Source organism: Nomascus leucogenys, chromosome 6 (assembly GCF_006542625.1).
Source record: "Nomascus leucogenys isolate Asia chromosome 6, Asia_NLE_v1, whole genome shotgun sequence".
NCBI classification, from domain to species: domain Eukaryota; kingdom Metazoa; phylum Chordata; class Mammalia; order Primates; family Hylobatidae; genus Nomascus; species Nomascus leucogenys.
The window spans coordinates 87,605,632-87,627,827 of record NC_044386.1 but is presented as its reverse complement, the minus strand read 5'-3'; the positions used below and the strand labels follow the sequence as shown (position 1 = coordinate 87,627,827).

The window sequence follows — 22,196 nt, the reverse complement described above, 5'->3', positions numbered from 1 at the left end:
TTTCTTCAAAAAAAAAAAATTACAGTGCTTTTGTAAAAACATTTGTATTTAGAAGTACGTAGTGGTAATAAAAGGAAAATAGTTGTAAGACCTTCATTAAAAAGAAAAACCTAAAAAAAAAAAAAACACAACTCTGGATAGAGGTGTATGATTTACCTAACCAGACATAGCTTTCTTTTGGATTAAAAAAAAAAAAAAAGCTCAGAAGTGCAGAACTGTACAGATGTCCCTAAATCTATTAATTCAATGCTAAACAAAATAATCTCTTAACATGATAAAATGACACCAAACTTCGTCTGAAAAAATAAACATATAATAATGAAAAAAAATTAGCCACTCCCACCTCCCCACTTAAAAAAGACAAATGAAGAAATACTAGTCCAAGGCCAGGTGTGGTGGCTCACATCTGTAATCTCAACACTTTGAGAGGCTGAGGTGGGAGGACTGCTTGAGCCCAGGAGTTCAAGACCAGCCTAGGCATCATGGCAAAACCCCATCTCTACAAAAAATACCAAAAAAAAAAAAAAAGAATTAGGTGGGCATGGTGGTACATACCTGTAGTCCCAGCTACTTGGGAGGCTTAGATGAGAGGATCACTTGAGCCCGGAAGATCAAGGCTACAGTAAGCCATGATGGCACCACTGCACTCCAGCCTGGGTGACAGAGTGAAACACTGTCTCAAAAAATAAACAAAAACCAAACAAATTATAGGAAAATCAAAATTTTAAACCAAAGAAGAGAAGGAGAAAGAAGAGAAGGGAAGCCATAAAAATGTCTTTTTCAAATAAATCATGGGGAGAAAAAAAAAAAGTACGACTTGGAATAGAGACAGCCTTACAAGCAGGATCTAAAACTCGGAATCCATTTTTTTTAAATTGTGATAAATTTGACTATAGAAAAATATAAACTTTGGATACAAAAGTACCATATTTAAAGTAAATAAACTACAACTACTACATGACAAAGAAAATGTCCTCAAACTTTTAAGGAACTTCTAACAAGTAGAAAAAAAAAAAACACACAACCCCAAAGCAAACATCAATAGTCAATAAATATATGAAAGTGTTCAACATTACTCATAAGAAAGGCATACAAATCAAACCATGAAATGCTATTTTTCATTAATCACAACTTTGCAAAAACTAAATGATTAGATAATATCTAATGTCAATAAAGATGTAGAGAGATGGAAGGCAATTTGATAACTTCTGTCAAGGTTTTAAGTAGTCCCTAAACCAAGTTCCAGTACTAAGAATGAATTTGTCCTGTAAGTACTGTACTTAAGGATGTTGACTGCAGCATTATTTGAAATATCAAAAACTGAAAATCTAAAAGTCCATCAATAAAATCTAGTTAAATACATTTTCAATCCATCAACAGAATTAAATGCTATGAAGTTGTTGTTTTAAAAATCTATACATATAGAAATGGAAAATGCCTAAGATATATTACATGAAAAAGATAAGATACAGAATAGCATTGCAAAGGTAGAAGTTCACTTGCATTTTAAAAACTGAAAAGGAGAAATAATACATATGTGCACAGAAACATTCTGGGAAGCTACTCAAAAAACTATTAATAGTGATTGTCTCTGCAGAGTCCAAATGGGAGGCGGGGAGAGATGAAAAGGGAACTTTTAAAATATATATTTGAATTTTTCTTTACTATGTGAATTTTTTCCCATGCACATATATAACTTTGACAACTTTAAGGCACTTAACAGAAGAACATTGCAACTAAGGCACACTGAGTAATAAAGACACAAACCTCAAAGTAGTTTTTTTCAAACATTTACTGAACACAAACACCATTTTTTCCTTTTACACAGCAAGATTGTTAGTTTCAAATTAGCTGAGTTATTAGGACTGTCAATTGCCATGGAACTAAAAATGACTCTACATGTCAAACTCAAATAGAAAATGTCATGCAATATATAAATCACTAATGGACCTCTGGTGCAGTCAGCAAGTTTACTATGTTTATTAAAGTCACATAAATGGTTTGACAAAAGTGCACAATAGAATGACATCACCGGTTTGTTATAAATCACAGTGAATTACTAGAATACAACAATGTAGTTCCTCTGCACGGAGGATTGCAGGATGGGGTGAAAAGGACAGGGTCTTTTCCATCGATTAGGCCAGTCAGATTTTACTCCCCAACTGTGTACCTCTGAAAAGACTGGTGAGGAAAGCTGAGTTTCTTTCCTCATCTTTTCTTCTCTACCAGTTACTAAGCAACAACAACAAAAAGCCATGCACAAATTTTACAACACCTGATAAAAAATAGATACAAAATCTTGTTCGTTTCATCATTTGGCAAGCTTGCATCTTCGCTCCTTCATTTTCCTGATTAGGCCATTCATCACATGACTCACCCTGAATAAAAGCTGTTAATAATTTAGCAATACTTACCCCTATACACACATCAAGATACACTCCCCATAACCATCAAGTCACTGTCTCTTCCCTACACATTAACACAAAGGTACACACCACAAACCTAGACTAGAGACCACATTTACTTTACAGTTTTAAAAATTAATATATCTCCACTATCAATAGTGTGGTATTTATTTCAGATCCCATATTTGGGGAAGGGCATGCTGTACAACCCAGCCCATCTAAAGATTTGGGCAAGTCTGCCAGAAAATACATAAGAAAGCCCTGCAATGTGATAAACACATAGGAGTTTTCTACTTTCAAGAGATGACATCCAGAACAAAGCTATGCATTTTCAGAGTAGGAATGGACACACAGCTTAAAACCTCTGGACTAAAAATATTTTATAGCACAAAAGGCAGAGTTTTGTTTTCTTTAACCCCTTTTTAATGTTATAGTCAGTGAGAAAAACAGAATAGTCATGTGTGCATCAACACATCTGACTAATCTGAAAAGGAACATTTAAGATTCTTACAGAAAATCTACCATAAAAAACAAGTCCTTTATACTTTCATTCATCTATGCACTAATTCAGCCACTGGCTGTTTCTAAACCAGTAAACTGTAATCAAAGGTCTGGCAACTCACTCCTCATCCCACCCCATTCCAAAAAAAAGAAATGCTTCTGCTTGAATAACCCAAAGTGGGCTTATTCATAAAGTAGCTGCCTCAACTATAGTGGAAACTCTTAACAGCGTGTTGCTCACTTGAAATTTTAATTTTCAAAACATTTGTCAAACAGAGTTGGTATTTAGAAAGCTGCTGCCCCCAAATCATATTTTACTTCAAACAATGCTATCATACCTAAGTTCTCACAATTACCAATTATTAGACCACTATTAGTATTATGAAATAAAACCCTTCTCAGAAACAAGCAGACCAAAGCTTACAGATGGTCTGCTTCGGGGTTTGGTTACTTAAAATTCCCACAGCAAAGAACCTTAACGTGATTGGGCTGTGGGCTACTAGAGCAACCAGGGTGGACTGAAAAAGCTATGTTGTCAGTGTCAGTTCTAATGTAAAAATGTTCCCCCTTCTTTATCAATTGAGGGGATGGGTTTGCCACCCATTCCTTGAGTTAAATAGTTAACTTAAACTCAATAGTTCAATTTTGCCAACTCTATCAAGTGCATAAAACCCACTTAAGTTTCTCATGATTTGCGAATGAAAACATCCACCTGGGCCTCCCTAGCTCATCCAGATTTATATAACAATTACTGAACAGGACAGAGAAGTTTTGGTTGAATCTGTAATACCATCAATGAAGAGTTACAATTCAAAGCATAAGTATACCAATAGTAAACATCAAATGACCAAAGCGGCTGCCAAATGGAGACAGCCTAGAGTTCACAGAGGGCTGAGATATAGAACTATCATTTTCTTACCTATTTTCCTTTTTTAAAAAAAAATTAAGTTGGGGAAGGGTCTGGCTAAACATATTTTCAAACAATTCTACCAAAAACATTTTTAAAAAACAGGCATGTAGATCACTTATTTCAAAAATGATTTTATACAGGTGTTTCACAATACACATTTGGATTGATTTTACAAGATAGAATTAGATTCTCAGCAAGATACTACACAATTTACCACTATACTAAACAAACAAAAAAAATCTAATTACCATTAGCATAGTTCATAGTTTGTTCCACTGTCTTCAAATTCGTTCTCTAACCTGTCAGCATTTCAATCAACAGTTTTACTTTCTTCAGCATTGTCTTCCCTTCTCAAAATAGAATGTCATTAAATTTTGATGTCTGAATATGTACATATAATCATTATCCTCATTTTATAAATAAGCAGTGTCTTAAATAGTGCTGGTCCTGGGTAGCCAAAGGGATGAAATGTGTTTTTAAAACATGCAACATTATCTGATATTTTAAGTTTTGATGTTTAAATTAAAATAATATACATTAATAATGGAACCAACTGAATACCAAGTATCAAAGCTATTCCTTAGACTGTCCAATAAGCAGGCCTTGTAGTTTGAAAAATAAAGGGTCTGATCTGAACTGTGGAAAAAGCATGATTCACTCACCTTGAAGAAGTGCATTTTCTCTTTCAGGCCACTGAGAGTTGCTAAGAGCAAGGTACAGTATTTCCTTGATTCATACCAGGAGGATCAAGTCTGGTAATTTTCAAATTAGGGCTCACTCAAATAAATACCTCATTTAAGCCAACCTAAAAAACTTCCTTGTAAAATCTCAAGTTAGGAAAATAGATATCTATTACCATGACAGAATTTACCATCAAAACCTTCCTAACTGAAGCAAGAAGACAAAGTATAATGACAGCAACTATAAAAAGTATCTTGCATCCTTGGGGGATAGTCCCCCATTCTGTCCCCTCCCATCCTTCAAAATACTTCATTTTGTGGGGTATCTCTATTTTATTTAAGGCCCTAGGTGCTGATTTTGGCTTGGTCATTGTTTTATACTGATCCAACTGCAACCTTTCTCTTATACTTTACAAAGCATTATCCATATATAAAATGTTAATTGAAACTTTTTTTTTTAAGTTTGTATCTGATGCTGCTACATCATTATAATGCTTTTCATTAAAGAAAAAAAAAAGCTACAGGTCTTCACTTACAGTACCATGCACTATGAGTAGCTAAGGCATTCATTTGGCACTAGAGAGAAAATTACAGATATAGCTAATTTTGTTTTCATTATCATTTTTAACATCAATAGAAATAAGCATATAACTTTCACTTGAATTTCTGTAATGCTTAAAAGATAATCACAGAATACCTTTTTAGTTTGACAGTTACAATGTTGCCATTAAAACAAAACAAAACAAAAAAACCATAAAGACCTCTGTATAACCTGTAGGAATAAGTGACATTTTGTGGTTGAAAAATTTGCAGCTCTCAGACACAATTACCTTTCAAGTGGCATTGAGAATTATTTTCATCATAAAAAACACATAAGTTCCTATACCACACTAGTGATATTTTTACTTCTTGTCACAGTCTAAGAAAGTGAAAAAATTCAAAAATATCCTGGTTCCTTTTCATCTGTCATAAATAAAATACCTTATTAGGGAGGCATAAATAATGCCTTCTGGAAAAGTTGTTTCCAAATTTTAAAAGATACAGGAGGAAAAGGGAAAAGGGGACAAAAATAGAATGTATAACTACACTGTGACAATTTGTTTCATAAGAAAACAGCATTCATAATTTTTACATGTCTGTGAGCTGAATCAAATAGACTGCTGCAATTTAGATAAATTTCATTAAAATAGACTTTGAAGAATTCAAGCCTAAAGGCAGAGTCCATCAAGATTCTCTGAAAAGTTGGTTTAAGATGATAACCATTTTGTATATACTACCCAGCATAATGCAACAATTTCAAATGGATTTAACTTTATAAATTTGTAACTATTATTAAATTAGCACATTTTCCAGATTAATCTGCAGCTATTTTTTAAAAATCCTCCGGAATGCTAAAATGTGCTGCATCACTCTGTATAAATAATGGGAGAGTGTAAACTATCTACAGCAGTTTGGCATGTGCAGAACACCTGGATATCCCATTCCTTTTAATGTTCCTTTTTAGCTCTTTTTCTTCATAAAATCCTCAAAACTGCTGCATGGATAACATGCTGACATAGGCTTAACAGAAATACTTTTGTAAGCAGCTGTTTAAAACATTATCAACTTGAAATTATAAATGTCCTTTGTTACATAAACAAAACATTTTATATCTGTTCCTTTAAAAAAAAAGAAAGACAAATAGGTGACCAATATCCAAATACCTTATAGTTACACCAGAACAATGTGGCTTTGTTTAAAGTCTGTCTGAAATCAATTATCATGAGGCAAGAAAAACAAATAGAGAACTAAGGAAGGATGGGATGGGAGGAAGGGTAGTGGAAAGAAAAGCAGAATTTATGAACACATAATTCTACTGTCTGTGATTAAAGTCCTTTACTTTTTAGCACCACATTAAACGACTTTACATATCCAGTCACTTAATGAAATCCAACAAACTCTTCAAGAGTTCTGGGGATCTGGTCTTGGTAGTTAATGTCATTAGCCCGAACTGCTCGGGCAGCCAGGCACTTGAGACTCATCTTCATTTGAGTTTTAAGTAGTATTTCAGATACCCCAGTTGTACTTTTGTCTAGCGGAGTCTTATTCTGTTTATTCGTCATGTCAGTGTGAGCTCCAGCTTCAACTAGGCTAATGATGATGGAGTGCAAGGTCAAAAAATCACTGATGGGCCTGTTGTACTGAACGATAATATGAAGGGCACTGTTTCCCTCATTGTCCACGGCATTCACCTCAGCACCACAGTCCAGCAGGAGCTTTGTGACAAGTGCATTTGGAAAGCTGCAGACGTCATTGGTGTGGAAATCATCAACTGGAGTATTGGAGTTAACAGCCAGATGCAGCAAGGTGAAACCTTCACGAGTTCTGGGATCAAGGTGAATCAGGTTGTAGATCTGCTTGTTAATTTTGCACTGATCTTCTTCGCTGCACTGTGTTTTGGTAGAGATGCACACTAAATACAGAAAGGTATAGAGATTACATTCATAATTGTCCATAGCATTGTGGACATCAGCATCTGAAATATTTTTCACTCTGTTCATACTTTGTTCTATTTCCAAAACACTGCATCTCAAAACACATTCTATGTCTGGGGCCTTCACAGTTTCATTCAAATGTATCATTTGTGAGAAAACTTGAGCAAATCGAAGAAGATCCTTGTGGGTGTTCCTGTTACCTTTTTGTCTGAGGTGCAGGGCGTGAAGCCACAACTTGATACACTGCTCAAATTCCATATTATCTGCATAAACAGCTCCCCTGTAAATGATGGGATGAGAAACATCAATATTGTCAGCACCTAAAATCCGTTCCCGAACTATAAGGCCTTCCATATGAAGAGCATCTCTGTCTTGCCGAATGGACTCCAGTTCCTGAGGATTTCTACATTCAGTTCTATTCCCATAAGCATGGATTGGTGGAAGAACCTCTTTTTCGAGAATGTTATCACCATCTTGAAACCTCTCTAACATGGCTAAATATAGATAGTGGTATGTCTTTATGATGTCATAGTTCTCACGGTCATTTGCAAAGGAGGCACCCAAGAGTTCCAAAGCTTCAATCCGACTTCTTCGGTCGCAATCAGCATGAGAGAGTAACAGTTCAACGACATCGGCTTTACAGCTTTCGGCAGCTACTTTCAATGGCGTCATCCCATGGCCATTCACTACTATAGCAGCACGCCATTTTATCAGCTCTTTCACAATATCTATGTGCCCAGCTTCAGCTGCAAAGTGCAATGCTGTGGCTCCACAATGTGCTTTGGCATTGGGATCAGCACGTTGTTCTAAAAGGTATCTGACCACATCAGTGTGTCCCTTATATGCCGCAATCATTAGGCAGGTGTTGTCATATTTGTTGGCAATGCTGATGTTGGCATTATTTTCAACCAAGTATTTCACAATGTCCAGTCTGCCATCAAAGCATGCTGCCCGCAGGGGGGTTGAATTAGTTACTGTGGTATGGTTCACATTGGCTCCATGGCTGACTAGAAGTTTAACAACTTCAAAATGTCCTGCTCCAGCTGCACACCAAAGAGCAGTGGCACCATCAATGACATACCTACACATGAAAAGAATAAGCAGTTAGATAACGGAGGCCACAGCCTAACATATGTTTAAGGGATGTATTCACTCTCACCGACCAAGACCTCACTCTCCAGAACGTTAATAAAACATCAGTTCTCATGAAAATAAAAACAGGTAATTTAAGGAAAGCACTTTGCATAGTACTTGTACCTAATATAAAGCTCAATATATGCTAGCTATTACTGTTACTACTAGAGTATATAACCCTAAAAAACAAACCTGAAAAATCACCAACTTTCTACTAGCAAAAGTAAATACATTTCAGAAGGCACAGAGGAAATGTGTGGAGGTAGCTTCTTCACCACCAAGTTGATTCACTGGTTCCTAGGAGAACAGCATGTTCCTCCTTCCCAGTAGCCTCCAGGTAGCAAGCAGTTTCTGACAATTATGAAAGCCACCCCAACCCTACATTAAAGCTGTGTTAGACACTGCTTTAAGAAGAAAAAAATAAAGCAAGTAAGTTTCCCCTAAGCTAATTGACTATACTACAGCAATGAGAATGAAGTAATTACTGCTCCATACACAATATGAACAGATAACATAAACCTGATGCTGAGAAAAAGAAGTCAGATGAACACAGTACATATTATATTATTACATTTACATACCTATCTGCAGTGTTAGAAGTGAGGATACTGGTTATTTTTGGGGAGAGGTAGTGAATAGGAGAAAGCACAAAGGGGACTCTAGTAAACAAATATGTTCACTTTGTGAAATTTTTATATATTTATAATTAGTGCATTTTTCTCTAAGTTACGTTATGCTCCAATTTAAAAGTTGTAAAAACATCTATGTATAGGTGTGTGCATATACTGCTTGTCTGTGTGTTCCTCAATCAACCACTATAGGAAAAAAATACTAACAGCAGGAAATAATTAGCACTTTTGGAAAACCAAGCAGATATCTTCTCTGACATGACTGGACTTGTGGCTTCATATTTATCACTTACTAAACATCTGATATGTGCTAGATTCACTACTTAACGTACAAAATTAGACTATTGCTAGAGTCCGATCTTTCCCACCTTTCTACTGTCAATTTTTCCCCAACCTTAATTTCTAAATTTCTTACCACTAACCAAAAGATCTGATAAGTAGATTTTTGCTGGAGATAGTCTACTGTGCTAGAAGCAATAAGTACATTTGGAAGTGTTAAGAAGAAAGGTTGATCAAAACAATATTCACTAGGGCAATTAAATATACATACCAAAAACCACACTAGTGAGCTTCTCACTATACAACCTTATAACACTGGTCAAATTATATCCCCCATGAAGTGGAAAAGAGAATAATGCTCCTGGTGCTATAGTTTGAATGTGTTCCCACCAAAATTCAGGTGTTGCCAAACATGAATAGCATTAAGAGGTGATGTCTTGAAGAGGTGATTAGGTCATGAGGGCTCTTCCACTTGTGAATGAGATTAAGGACCACACACAAGAGGCGTTAGGCCTGGCATGGTGGCTTGTGCCTATAATCCCAGTACTTTGGGAGGCTGAAGTGGGCAGATCACTTGAGGTCAGGAGTTCAAGACGAGCCTGGCCAACATGGTGAAACCCCATCTCTACCAAAAATACAGAAATTAGCCGGGCATGGTGGCACACACCTATAATCCCAGATACTCAGGAGCCTGAGGCAAGAGAATCGCTTGAACCTGGGAGGCAGAGGCTGCAGTGAGCCGACATCGTGCCACTGCACTCAGCCCGGGCAACAGAGCAAAACTTCATCTCAAAAAAAAAAAAAAAAAAAAAAAGAGGTGTTAGCAACGTTCCGCTGACTTGCCTTTTCACCTTCCACCATGTGAGGACACAGCATTCCTCTCCTTTGGATGATGCGGCCCTCACCAGACAACTGAACCTATTGGCACCTTCATCTTGAACATTCCAGCCTCCAGAAATATGAGAAATAAATTTCTGTTCATAAATTACAGTGTCAGGTATTTTGTTATAATACCACAGAACAGACTAAGACATATAAATATCATGGTTTAACCCCAGTTAACATCACCACAAAAAACAATACCCTTTATCACTTCTACTGAAAATACTCATTTTATAATAATTTAAGCAATTACTTCTTCAGTTTCAGATAATGACACAAAATGTTTATAAACAAAAGCCCTCTCAGTAACAGTGGTTACCTACAGAGAAGAGGCTAGGACTGGCTGGGAAGAGACTTGAAGGTACTGGAAATGTCCTATATTTTCATCTAGGTGGCAGCCACATGGATATTTAGGGAAAAAACTCACCAAACTGCATACTTAAGATCTCTGCATTTTACTCTATGTAAGATATACCTCAAAAAAGATCAGAAGCCTCCTAAAATTAAATTTTTATTTTTAAAAATGCATTTGTTAATTGATTTTTTTTAACTAAAGAATGAATCAGGCCGGGTGTGGTGGCTCATGCCTGTAATCCCAGCACTTTGGGACGCCAAAGCAGGTGGATCACCGGAGGTCAGGAGTTTGAGACCAACCTGGCCAACATGGTGAAACCCCGTCTCTACTAATAATACAAAAATTAGCCAGGACTGGTGGCACATGCTTGTAATCCCAGCTACTCAGGAGGCTGAGGCAGGAGAATCACTTAAACCCAGGAGGAAGAGGTTGCAGTGAGCTGAGATTGCACCATCGCACTCCAGCCTGGGTGACAAGAGCAAAACTCCATCTCAAAAAAAAAAGAATGAATCAAGAAAATAAGACACTACATCAGTGATGCCAACTATATGTTTTGCAAACAATTCAGTTTAAAATTCATTTATTATGTTTTTATTGTCATGATTATGTAAAGTTCAATAAACATTTATTTATTGTCAAAAAATACCACTTGCAACAGCATCAGAAAATACCAATAAATAGTAATAAATCTAATGAAAAATGCGCAAGACTTCTACACTGAAAACTACAAAACACTCCTGAGATAAGTAAATCTAAATAAATGGGAAAATATTCCATGTTCATGATCCAGAAGACTCTATAATGTTAAGATGTCAATTCTCCCCCAAAATGATCTATAGATTCGATATAAACCAAATGAAAATCCTAGCAGGTTGTGGTGTGTGTGTGTATGTGTGTGTGTGTTTGTGTGTGAGTCCAAGAGGTCGAGGCTACAATGAGCCATGATCAGGCCACTGCACTCTAGCCTGAGCAACAGTGCAAGACCCTCTCTCTACAATGGGAAGGAGAGGAAGGAAAGGGAGGAAGGGAAAGAGAGAAAGAAAGAACTGACAGGCCAATTCTAAAAAGAATATGGAAATGCAAACAACCAAGATAATCTTCAAGAAAAATAAAGTTAGAGGACAAACTACAGTAATTTAAATAAGTGCTGGCACGGGGACAGAATAATATTATCAACAGACCAAAAAAAAAAAAAAACCTCCAGAAATAGATTCACACATACAGAATCCCTTGATTTCTGACAAAGGCTCCAGTGAAATTCAGGTAGAAAACATGGCCTTTTTAATAAATAGTTCTGGAGCAACAAGATAATCTATATGGAAAATAATTAATCTTGATTCCTACCTCACAGTACATACAAAAATTAGAGACGCAGTATAGACCTACAGTGTGAGAAGCTTCTCAAAATAAAAAAAAAAAGCCATAGACTATCTTAATCAATTTAGTGTTGATCACAATTTCTTGAACAGAATACCAAAAAAAAGCATTAACCGTTAAAGAAAAAGAATTTATTGGATTTCATTAAAACTAGAACTTCCATTCATCAAAAAACATTATAAACAAAGCGATTAAGTGGCCAGGTGCAGTGGCTCACACCTGTAATCCCAGCACTGTGGGGGGCTAAGAAGAGGACTGTTTGAACCCAAGAGTTCAAGACCAGCCTGCGCAACACAGCAAGATCCTGTCTCTACTCAATTTAAGAAAAAAAAAAGAAAGACTGAACAAGCATACTTCACAAAAGATATCCAAATGGCCAATAAGCATATGAAAAGATGCTCAAGATAATTACTTAACAGGGAAATTCAAATTAAAACCAGTTTACCAATATACACACCTAGCAGAACAGCTAAATTTAACAAGACTGACAGGGCAATAATAAGTGTTGAGCAAGATGTGGCAACCGACATTCTCAATGCTGGTGGAAACTGCAAATAGGAATGTAATTTGGTTGTTGAACTTTGGGGAAACTATTTGGCAATATCTGTTAGTTAAACTTACACCTACCTGATGACCCTGCAATTCCACTCCTTGATATATACCAGATAACTAAATGCAAATGTCCACCAACAATATACACAAATGTTCACTGCAGTTTTATTCATAACAGTCAAACACTGGAAACAACCAAAATGTTAATTAATAGGAAATGGATAAACTGTAGTATATTTATGCAGTGGAATACCACACATCATTAAAAAAAGAAACTACTGATACATGCAAGTACATGGATGAATCTCAAAGACACTGTGTTAAGTGAAAAAAGCCAGACAAAAAAAGTACATACTACATAATTCTGCTTATAGGAAGTTCAAGTACAGGCAAAACTAATCTGTGGTGACAGAAGTTGTATTAGTCCATTTTCACACTGCTGATAAAGGCATACCTGAAATTGGGCAACTTACAAAAGAAAAAGGTTTACTGGACTTACAGTTCCACATGGCTGGGGAGGCTTCACAATCATGGCAGAAGGCAAGGAGCAGCAAGTCACATCTTACATGGATGGCAGCAGGCAAAGAGAGCTTGTGCAGGGAATTTCCCCCTTATAACCATCAGATCCCGTGAGACTAACTATCAAGAGAACAGCATGGGAAAGACCTGCCCCCATGATTCAATTACCTCCCACCAGGTCCCTCCCACAACACGTGGGAATTCAAGATAAGATTTGGGTGGGACATAGCCAGACCCTATCAGAAGTCAAAATAATCATTACCTCTGGGAAGGAAAGGGAGGAAACTGAGAAGGGGCACAAGGGAAACTTTTAGAGTGATAAAATGTTCTACACATTGATCTAGAAAGTGACTAGATGGATGTAAACACATTAAAAATTCATCATACAGTATTGTACACAAGATTCATATATTTTACTAGATATGATATACCTCCACTAAAAAAACAGATATAATTAAAAACAAAAACAGGCACAAATGACTTCAAAGAAAAACAGTTTAAATGAATACAAGTAATTTATACCAAATACTTTCAAGTAATTTGAATTTCAAGTAATTTCAATTCAAGTAATTTATATCAAATACAGTGCCAAGCACTGTATTCACTGCTGAATATGCAAAATATCTCACTTAATCTTCACAATAATCCTGAAGTAGGTACTATTATTATGCCCTATTATACTATTATATTATAGTTATAATATTGACTATTATGCAGATAAATAACTAAAAAGTTTACATGAGGGCTGGGCACAGTGGCTCACACCTGTAATCACAACACTTTGGGAGGCCGAGGTGGGCGGATCACCTGAGGTCAGGAGTTCAAGACCAGCCTGACCAACACGGAGAAACCCCGTCTCTACCAAAAATACAAAATTAGCCAGGTGTGGTGGCGCATGTCTGTAATCTCAGCTACTTGGGAGGCTGAGGCAAGAGAATTGCTTGAACCCGGGAGGCAGAGGTTGCGGTGAGCCAAGATCGCGCCATTGCACTTTAGCCTGGGCAAGAAGAGTGAGACTCCATCTCAAAAAAAAAAAAAAAAAGTTTACATGAGATTAAAAATACAAAAGTACTTGGAATACCATAAAATGCATCAAACGTAAGGAAACATAGTACACATCATTGTTCAAACATTTGTTTCAATTTAAAGAACATTTCCAAACTGATTAATATAATCAAAAAATACAAAGTTAATACACAGTGACAATTACATAGTTACAATGTTTCCTTGCACTGGATTTGTTTTGTTTTGAAACAGGGTCTTGCTCTGTTGCACAGGCTAAGTACAGTGACACAATCACTGCTCATGGCAGTGGCACAACCACTGCTCACTGCCGCCTAGATCTCCCAGGCTCAAGGAATCCACCCACCTCAGCCTCCTGAGTAGCTGAGACTGCATACTACCTTTCTTTTTTTTTTTTTTTGGTAGAGATGAGGTCTCACTGTGTTGCCCAGGATGGTCTCAAATTCCTGAGCTCAAATGATCTCCCCACCTAGGCCTCCCAAAGTGCTGGGATTACAGGTGTGAGCCACTGCAACTGGCCTGGTTTTTAAAACACGTAATTATTATATGCCACGGAACAGGAATCTAAACTACTTCAAACTCAAGAAATGTTAGATTAAAATAGGCAGTCACATTATCTTTAACCCTAGCAATAACCCTATAAGAAAAGCATTACCCTCATTTTAGAGATGAAAAGAGACAAAAAGTGATTAAAATATTTTTCTGATCTCAAACTTCTCAGAATCTATGATGTAAGAGTAAAAATTAAATTACAAGTATTCACTTGGTTTTTATAATGGAAACTACTTGGTCAGTTTAATATTTTTCCTGGTATAGTCTAATAATTTCCATTTTTTCCCTTGAGCTACAGTCATTTGACAGGAGCTTCAAAAAAGTTCCAATTAGGCCGGGCGCGGTGGCTCACGCTTGTAATCCCAGCACTTTGGGAGGCCGAGGCGGGCAGATCACGAGGTCAGGAGATTGAGACCACGGTGAAACCCCGTCTCTTCTAAAAATACAAAAAAAAAATTAGCCGGGCGCGGTGGCAGGCGCCTGTAGTCCCAGCTACTCGGAGAGGCTGAGGCAGGAGAATGGCGTGAACCCGGAAGGCGGAGCTTGCAGTGAGCCGAGATTGTGCCACTGCACTCCAGCCTGGGCGACAGAGCGAGACACCGTCTCAAAAAAAAAAAAGGTTCCAATTACCTATTTCTATTGAGGCAATTAAAAATTTTAAAGATATTCTATGACAAAAGAATTCAATGCAGAATGTTTCACAAGACCGGTCCTTCAGAAACAGTAGCCTTGGTAAATTTAGAATTTCTACATCTAAATCAAAATATTAAACAGATTAAAGAGAATTATAATACTAACATTTAGGACATTCCTCCATCTATAAAATCTAGCTAAAATTGTAAGACTACACTGCCTCAAAACAAAATACCAAATACATTTAACAGAAATTAAAGATAAAATAAAATTAATGCAGTATTTACTAAGTTCCTAAAGGAGAAGCACTATAAAGCAATGATCTTTCTAGGCCCAGTCCAAAATTACAATGCAAGTTCTCTATTTATGTATTCATCTTCAAATCAAGAAACTATAATCTGATATTCACCTTTTCAAACAAATAGTATCCATCAGATGATGGAAACTTTTCACAATAAGAGATAACACTTCTGATCACAAGGCTGAGTTCATCTATTATCTGGTTCAGTCTGAAATAGAAATGCCTGGTTCAAGCCATTTGAAAGGGAAATAAAAATTCATTAAATATAAATGATCCACACTTTATTTTAACCAAAGTCCTTAAAAATCATGTATTAAATGAAATGTAATTCCCTGAAATATATATTGCCAATGACTTTCTAAATGAAGTCAAATACTGGCATGCCCCTCATGCCTTTCCTCTACCTCAACATTTATCATTAGTATTAGTATTAGCACTGACTTTAAAAGTAACAACACTCAACAAAAAGCCTCAAAATTCTCGGAGGTCCTATTCTCCCCATCCACATCAGCAAATCCCTTCAAGGACAGGTGGTCTCCACAAACTCTGGCAGAGAGCAGTCAGACCCTCAGAACTCAGGCCAGCGCAATGTTCCATGGTCACATGACACCTCCCCTTTGTTCTGTTCCCTTTTTATAACATTCTTAACAAACAGCTTCCCACTATTCAACTACGGGATCTTCTTTCATTCCCACTCATGTGACTTTTCTTCTTGTCCACTCATCTATATCAACATGGTGTTCACATGTCAAGCCACAAGTAAAATAATCTCAAATGTTACTCCTAAAAATGTGAACAAGAGGAGGCCAGGCACGGTGGCTCACGCCTGTAATTCCAGCACTTCGGGAGGCCGAGGCGTGCGGATCACGAGGTCAGGAGATCGAGACCATTCTGCCGAACACGGTGAAACCCCATCTCTACTAAAAATACAAAAAATAGCCAGGCGTGGTTGCGGGCGCCTGTAGTCCCAGGTACTCGGGAGGCTGAGTCAGGAGAATGGCATGAACCCGGGAGGCGGAGCTTGCAGTGAGCCGAGATCTCACCACTGCACTCTAGCCTGGGCGACAGAGCAAGACTCCCTCTCAAAAAAAAAAAAAAAAAAGTGAACAAGAATTCAAATATCCATGGCTTAATCTAGGTGGGTGGTCCCTTTCCCCTCGAGGCTCTATCATGAATCCACTTTAGTTTCCTAAGGTATTATAGACGTTTTTAGGTAGAACAGACTTTTTAAAACTTTTGTAATATTTATTTTAATGTATGTCTCTCTCACGCACACACACAAAACACACAGCAAACCCATAATTACACAGGATGAAGCTAAGAAGTAAAACATTCTAAAGACAACTATCAAGCAAATAACAGACAATTTAAAGAAAAGATATTTATTAAGTAAACAGCAGGATAGTTAGTGAACAATTTGGCCAAAAATTATGAAGCTAGCATGTGAATGACTAAAAATTAGAAACACTATAATCTACTTCAGCACACAGCTGTTAATCCCTATATGGCCATGTGTCTCAAGTGCTGGCTATGTATTTTTCAAAGGTCAGCCCCCAAGGGTCAAGTCAGCTTTCTATTGTTAATGTACTCAGGCTAACATTTTCACAATGTCTGAAACAAATGCAAAGTGAAATCATCACACTCTTTTTTGGTTCTAAAATGCTAAAATGACTGGGATAAACTGCAAAATAATCTCACAGAAGGTGTGAATGCACAGAGAGTACCAGGAACTTCAATATCTCTTTTATTAATTAATCCATAAGCTTCTCAAAAGTAGAAACCTTAGATTTCCTGTACCTTACGTTTCCTCCAGAACATGACACAGGCTAGGCCCATCATAAGCATTTAATAAATAAAGACTAAACTATTTTTATATGGCAGCTAATAAATTCATAATTGTAACAATCCATAGGATAAACTGATATACAGAATCAAGGAGATGAAATCTTAAATGATGGAAACATTTGAGATTGCAGTTTAACCAGTCTTACTCTTAGTACTTTATACAGGGATCATCAAAATCTGGTCTCCAGCTCTCTCCAGTCTCCCACAATCTCTTTCTTAATTGCTCCAACTTGAATCCCTTCTTGCAACAGCACTGAAACACTAGTCACTGCAAGAGCACCAAGCTGCTGCCCCTCTTCATCATGTCCTACTACTATTCCTTAAAACACAGCTCGAACATCACCTCCTCTGTGAAGCCTTTCTAGATTCCCCCCGGGGTAAAACTGAGCACTTCCTTTCCCTATTTTCCCTCAGTAGCCCAAATGATTTCTACAACCCTAAATGGCATGGCATCTGCAAATACTCATTTATGTTATTAATTTCTCTCCCCCCACCCAGACTGACATCCTCCAAGACAGAAGAGTATGTTATTTATCTCTGCATATCCAATCCCTACCACAGAACCTAGCACGCAGTAGGTGTTCAATAAATGTTTACTTACCGAACTCATTAATTTCTCTGGCCAGTACAGAACATTGGGCAAGATAAGCCACTACACAGGCTTAATGCTACATTTCTAGTCATTTCAGGTTCTTTTAATTGCCACCTCAAAACATCTCTTTGACGACTGAAAACGATGGCAATAAGCAAAACCTTTCGAAATTCTTAACTCTTTTTTCTCCCCACTATTCTCCCTTATGCACATTGCCTCAGCAGCAGTATTCTCAAGCAGCTGTTATTACAGAAATTCGTATCTCAATGACTGCATGTGCTTATACAGGTGGAATGGTACTGGAGGTTCAGAGGTCACTGTGCTTCACTCCCTCTCTAGGTGCGGGAATGCAAGGAGTTACAGAGAAGACACGGAAGCCAGTAAAGAAAAGCAAACATGAATCAGGTTGCCATCTTTGGTCAACATGAAAAAAAACATCTCCTTAATGTGTATAATGGTGATACCTGTGATATAATCCATTGCCCACGGGCTACCATTTCATTAAGATGTAATGCTATGAATATTTTCCACTCATCTAAAATAGAAGAAAAAGCTTTTATTGTTTAAACCTAAAAAAGAATCAACCGAAACAGAACATTTCCCTAGTCATCTTAAAGAAGAAATGCTTTTTCAGTCGAGTTTTAGCCAGGCAGTTTCTAATCACCAAAACTAAAGATATATGTGTTTATGCTCAGACCCTACTGACTTCAAAAGAAAAAAAAAATGCTAAAATAGCTTATGTACTAGCACAAGTCAACCAAAACATACGCAGCAAAATCGTTATACAGTTGTAATCTGTAAAACATGTTATGATCCTCCAGCATAGAAAAGAGGATAATGTCAAACCTACAATTCTGGTCAAATACTCAAAAATTCGTACAATTAAACTCAAAGGGCAAATCTTAGGCATAACAATGTGCATTTTTAAACTTCCCACCTCGACTAACAGTAAATGATCAAGCTTCCCCACAACATCACAGGATAAGATGTAATTTAAGAATGGGATCATCTCCCACATCAGGTCCAATGCCATTTTTGTAGCCAATATATCTACACCGAGCAATGTGGAGGAATCGGAATCATGTCTTCAGATGTCTGGCTGCGTGACAATCCCTCATGAGGCTGCAGCTGCTGCTGGTTCTAGGTGCTTATTTTGACATTAACGCCCAGCAGCCCACTGAAGGTTTTACGGAACCACACACTTGAACGGGGTAAAAATGGATGCCCAAATAACTCTTTCGGAGTTCTTCAATGTTAACCGCTGACCTCCTTAATTACTGATCAGTTACACCACTAGTTCCACTAAAAGTAAAACCTGGAAAGGCAGCCACCTCCTCCAAATGGCTTGTTCACAGACTATCTAGTAGAGAAGACGACTATTAGATCTCAAGGCCGCGGGTGTGGTTATCTTCCCATAGAGGGAATGAGGGGTAGGGGCTGATGAGGACGGGCAGCAAAACATGGGATGGAGTATTAGCCCTGGAAGATGAAGTGGGCATTAGTGGGGCAGGAGGAGGTACAAAAAGGGGAGAAGTGAGTACCTACATGAAGAGAGGGTAAGAGAGGGTGAGGGAGGGGAGGGCCCGTGAATTAACGAGTCCGCGCACGTCGTAGAGAGGCTGGCTTGGGATGTACCTACCCGTCGAAGCGGACGGTGCCAGTCTGCTGAGTCTGCACCCGGTAATGTTCTAAGAGCAAGCGTACCACCTTTGCGTGTCCATTGCGGGCTGCGATGATGAGGGGCGTGGAGCGCTGCCCTCCCTGCTGGCTGACATAGCCAAGCAGATAGCGGATGTCGCTTTCAGACCGGTTGAGAAGCAAGGCGGCCAGAGTCAGCACCTTGCCCTCGCTGGCCGCCTTGTATACATAGCCAGCCAGGCCCTCCATGGCCGCCGCCAACTCCAACACCCGTTTGGTCGCCACCGCTGCTGCTGCCGTGCGCCCCCGGAGGCCGCGTTCGCCAGCGCTTCAAACCTGGGCCCTCACAGCCCATTCAACAGGGCGCCGTCGCCGCCGCCGCGCCCAGGCAGCAGTGCGGCCCGGGGAAGGCGGAGACGCAGAGGAGGCCGAGTGCCGCGAAGGGCACGTCCGCGACCCAGCCCGGGCAGGGAGGAAGGCGGTCAGGGCCACCCGCCAGGTCCCAGGCGCCGGCCCTGGACCGAGGGTATCTCCATGGCGGCCGCCGCCCCGGGCCTCAGGCCGGACCCCTCCTTCCTGCGGGATGCGACAGGCGCGTGCCCGAGCTACGGGTCCCCGGCCGGGTCCCGAGAGGACCTCGCGCACCCCGGATGGCGAAAGATGGGCGCGTCTCTCCTGACCCGGCCCACCCGGCCTAAGGCCTAACACTGCCTCCTCCTGCGCTTTCTGCCCTTCGCCGTCCCTGACTGGAGGAAACCTGCAGGCTCTCGTCCCCCGAGCTCAGAAGTGCCAGGCGCTGCCAGCGGCTTCGGAGATCCTCGCGTGGGAGTCCCCGGGGCGATGCGGAACGCTCCCGCAAGAGCGGCGCCGGAACTTGGGCGGGGAGGAAGGCGAGCTTTCGCAGACAGGGCCGGTAGGAGAGGGCGGGAGCGGGCGGTACGCTGAGTGGGGTGTCTCCGCCTAAGCCAACCGGCAGGCACATGCGGGCCCGGTGGAGAAAGGTTCTGCTGCGCGCAGTTGGCCCATCCCGTTTGGGCCTGGACGTCCTCAATGCCCTTGACTCCTGGAACCTCTTCCTGGCCCCTACACGGCCCTGAAGGTCTCCAGCTAGGGAGGGGGCGCGGAGTGAGGGCGCTAAGCCAGTGGGCTAAGGAGACCACCCTATTTACCATAGATGGTGCGGGTCCTCTTTCTGCCCCTGATCCGGGGTTAGGGAAAGGGTTGCGCGTACTCGGAGGGTCCATTTCAGGAAAAGGGCGGTGTTTCTGAGTTCCCGAAATGTGGGAGGGCTTGAGAGCCACAGCACCAGGCTCTGAGAAGGGACTGGAAGTACGGCCTTACATTCCCGGAGAAAGGGATTAAGTGTGAGAGAAAGATGGGAGCGAAGGGGAGCTGCGCTCGCGGTGGAAGGAGCGAGATATCCTGGGAAGGAAAGCGAGTCCCGCGTTCAGACAGAGCAGGAATCTCATCCTGAGCCGGCAGAACCTCCGTTTTCTCACAGACATCACAAGATTGTTGTTAGGATTTGAAACGATCATTTATCCAACGAATACTAGAGGTCGACTACGTGCCAGGCTCTGCTTAGCACTAGGCATTCAGTAATGGAACAAACAAGTCAACAAGTGATAGACAAGATCAGTTGAACTGGTATCATTACCATTTGCTCTGAAGCAAATGAAATAGAATGATGGGGGCACTCATTTAGTTTGGGTGATCAGACAAGACCTCTATGACAAGTGACAAGAACAGACGGTATTCTAGGCAAAGGGGTCAGCTAATATAAAAGCCCTGAGGAGGGAACAGTCTGGTGAGCTCAGAAACAGAAAGGTCAGTGTGGCTGCAGCAGAGTGGGCCGCAGGAAGAATGATAGGAGATGAAGTCAGAGGATGAAACACACGTTAGGGCCTAATAACCCATAGCAAAGGGTTTAAGTCTACTCTATGATGGGGGCATTTGAAGGGTTTTAAAGAGGGAAGTGACAAGACGCTATATGTGTTTTTTAAAAAGATCACTCTGGCTGCTGTGTGAAGAATAAACTCTGGAAGGCAAGAGTAGATAGGGGGACAGGCCTTGGATTAGGATGGTAGGAGTGGATGGTAGGTGATGAAGCTGCTGGGACAGTCTCAAAAAGCTCAATATGAAAGTGACTTCCTCCCTCCTCCTCCCTTCCCCAAAGGACAAAATTTACCATAGAGAAAGAACAAATGCATTTACGTGGCTCCAAGGGACAGGGCTCAGCTCAACAAGTTCACATACATTATTTTATTTGAACCCCACCATTCCAATTCTAGGAGGTAAAAGCCTCACTTGCATTGCAGCTATTGGTGGAGGTGTGGGTCATTTCTCAAATTCTCTCCATTCTACAGCTCAGCTTTACCCACTTATTGCAGATCCCTACAGAAACACGAGAGTTATTTTTCTCCTTACCATAAACAAAAACAACATTGGCAATAAAGGCTGAAGATAAGATTCTACTGGTAGCGTCTCTGAAATAGCTGATAGAGAAGTGGGGGAAGTTGGCTGGTTTATTTGGGGACTTCAGGGTTATAAGAAAATCCAGTGTTTGACAGGGACCCGGGCTTTTTGGTCTCGGAACTTGGCAATGACACATTCAGATGCGTGATGGCTTCCTTTTCTGGCTCCATACAACAAGCATGCACCTCATATACCATCTGTCTCCTCTCTGCCTTTCTATCTCTCTCCGTCTCTCCATATCTCTATCTCCGTCTCCCTACCACCCTCCCTCTCCCCTGCCAACACACTTTGATTATCTGGGCACAAGCTGACCTGGAGGAGTGCCTGGCTCTTTAGAAAAACCTTCTCCTCTTAGCCTTTTACCCTATTATGTTCCTGAATCATTCTACATTCTATTCCCAACCAACTTTCTGAAGAAAGTGATGTAAAAAAGTCCAGAC

The 22,196-nt window shown here is 39.8% G+C and overlaps 1 protein-coding gene across 1 annotated transcript; it reads right to left on the bottom strand.

The window, feature by feature from the left end:
• Positions 1–1,774: 1,774 nt before the first annotated feature.
• FEM1B (fem-1 homolog B) lies at positions 1,775–20,507 on the bottom strand. Its single transcript, XM_003267147.4, has 2 exons — positions 19,283–20,507; positions 1,775–8,051 (listed from the first exon to the last, which is right to left on the bottom strand). Exons 1-2 carry the CDS (start codon positions 19,528–19,530, stop codon positions 6,416–6,418), a joined length of 1,884 nt encoding a protein of 627 aa, XP_003267195.1. The 5' UTR covers positions 19,531–20,507; the 3' UTR covers positions 1,775–6,415.
• Between the last annotated feature and the right edge of the window lie 1,689 nt (positions 20,508–22,196).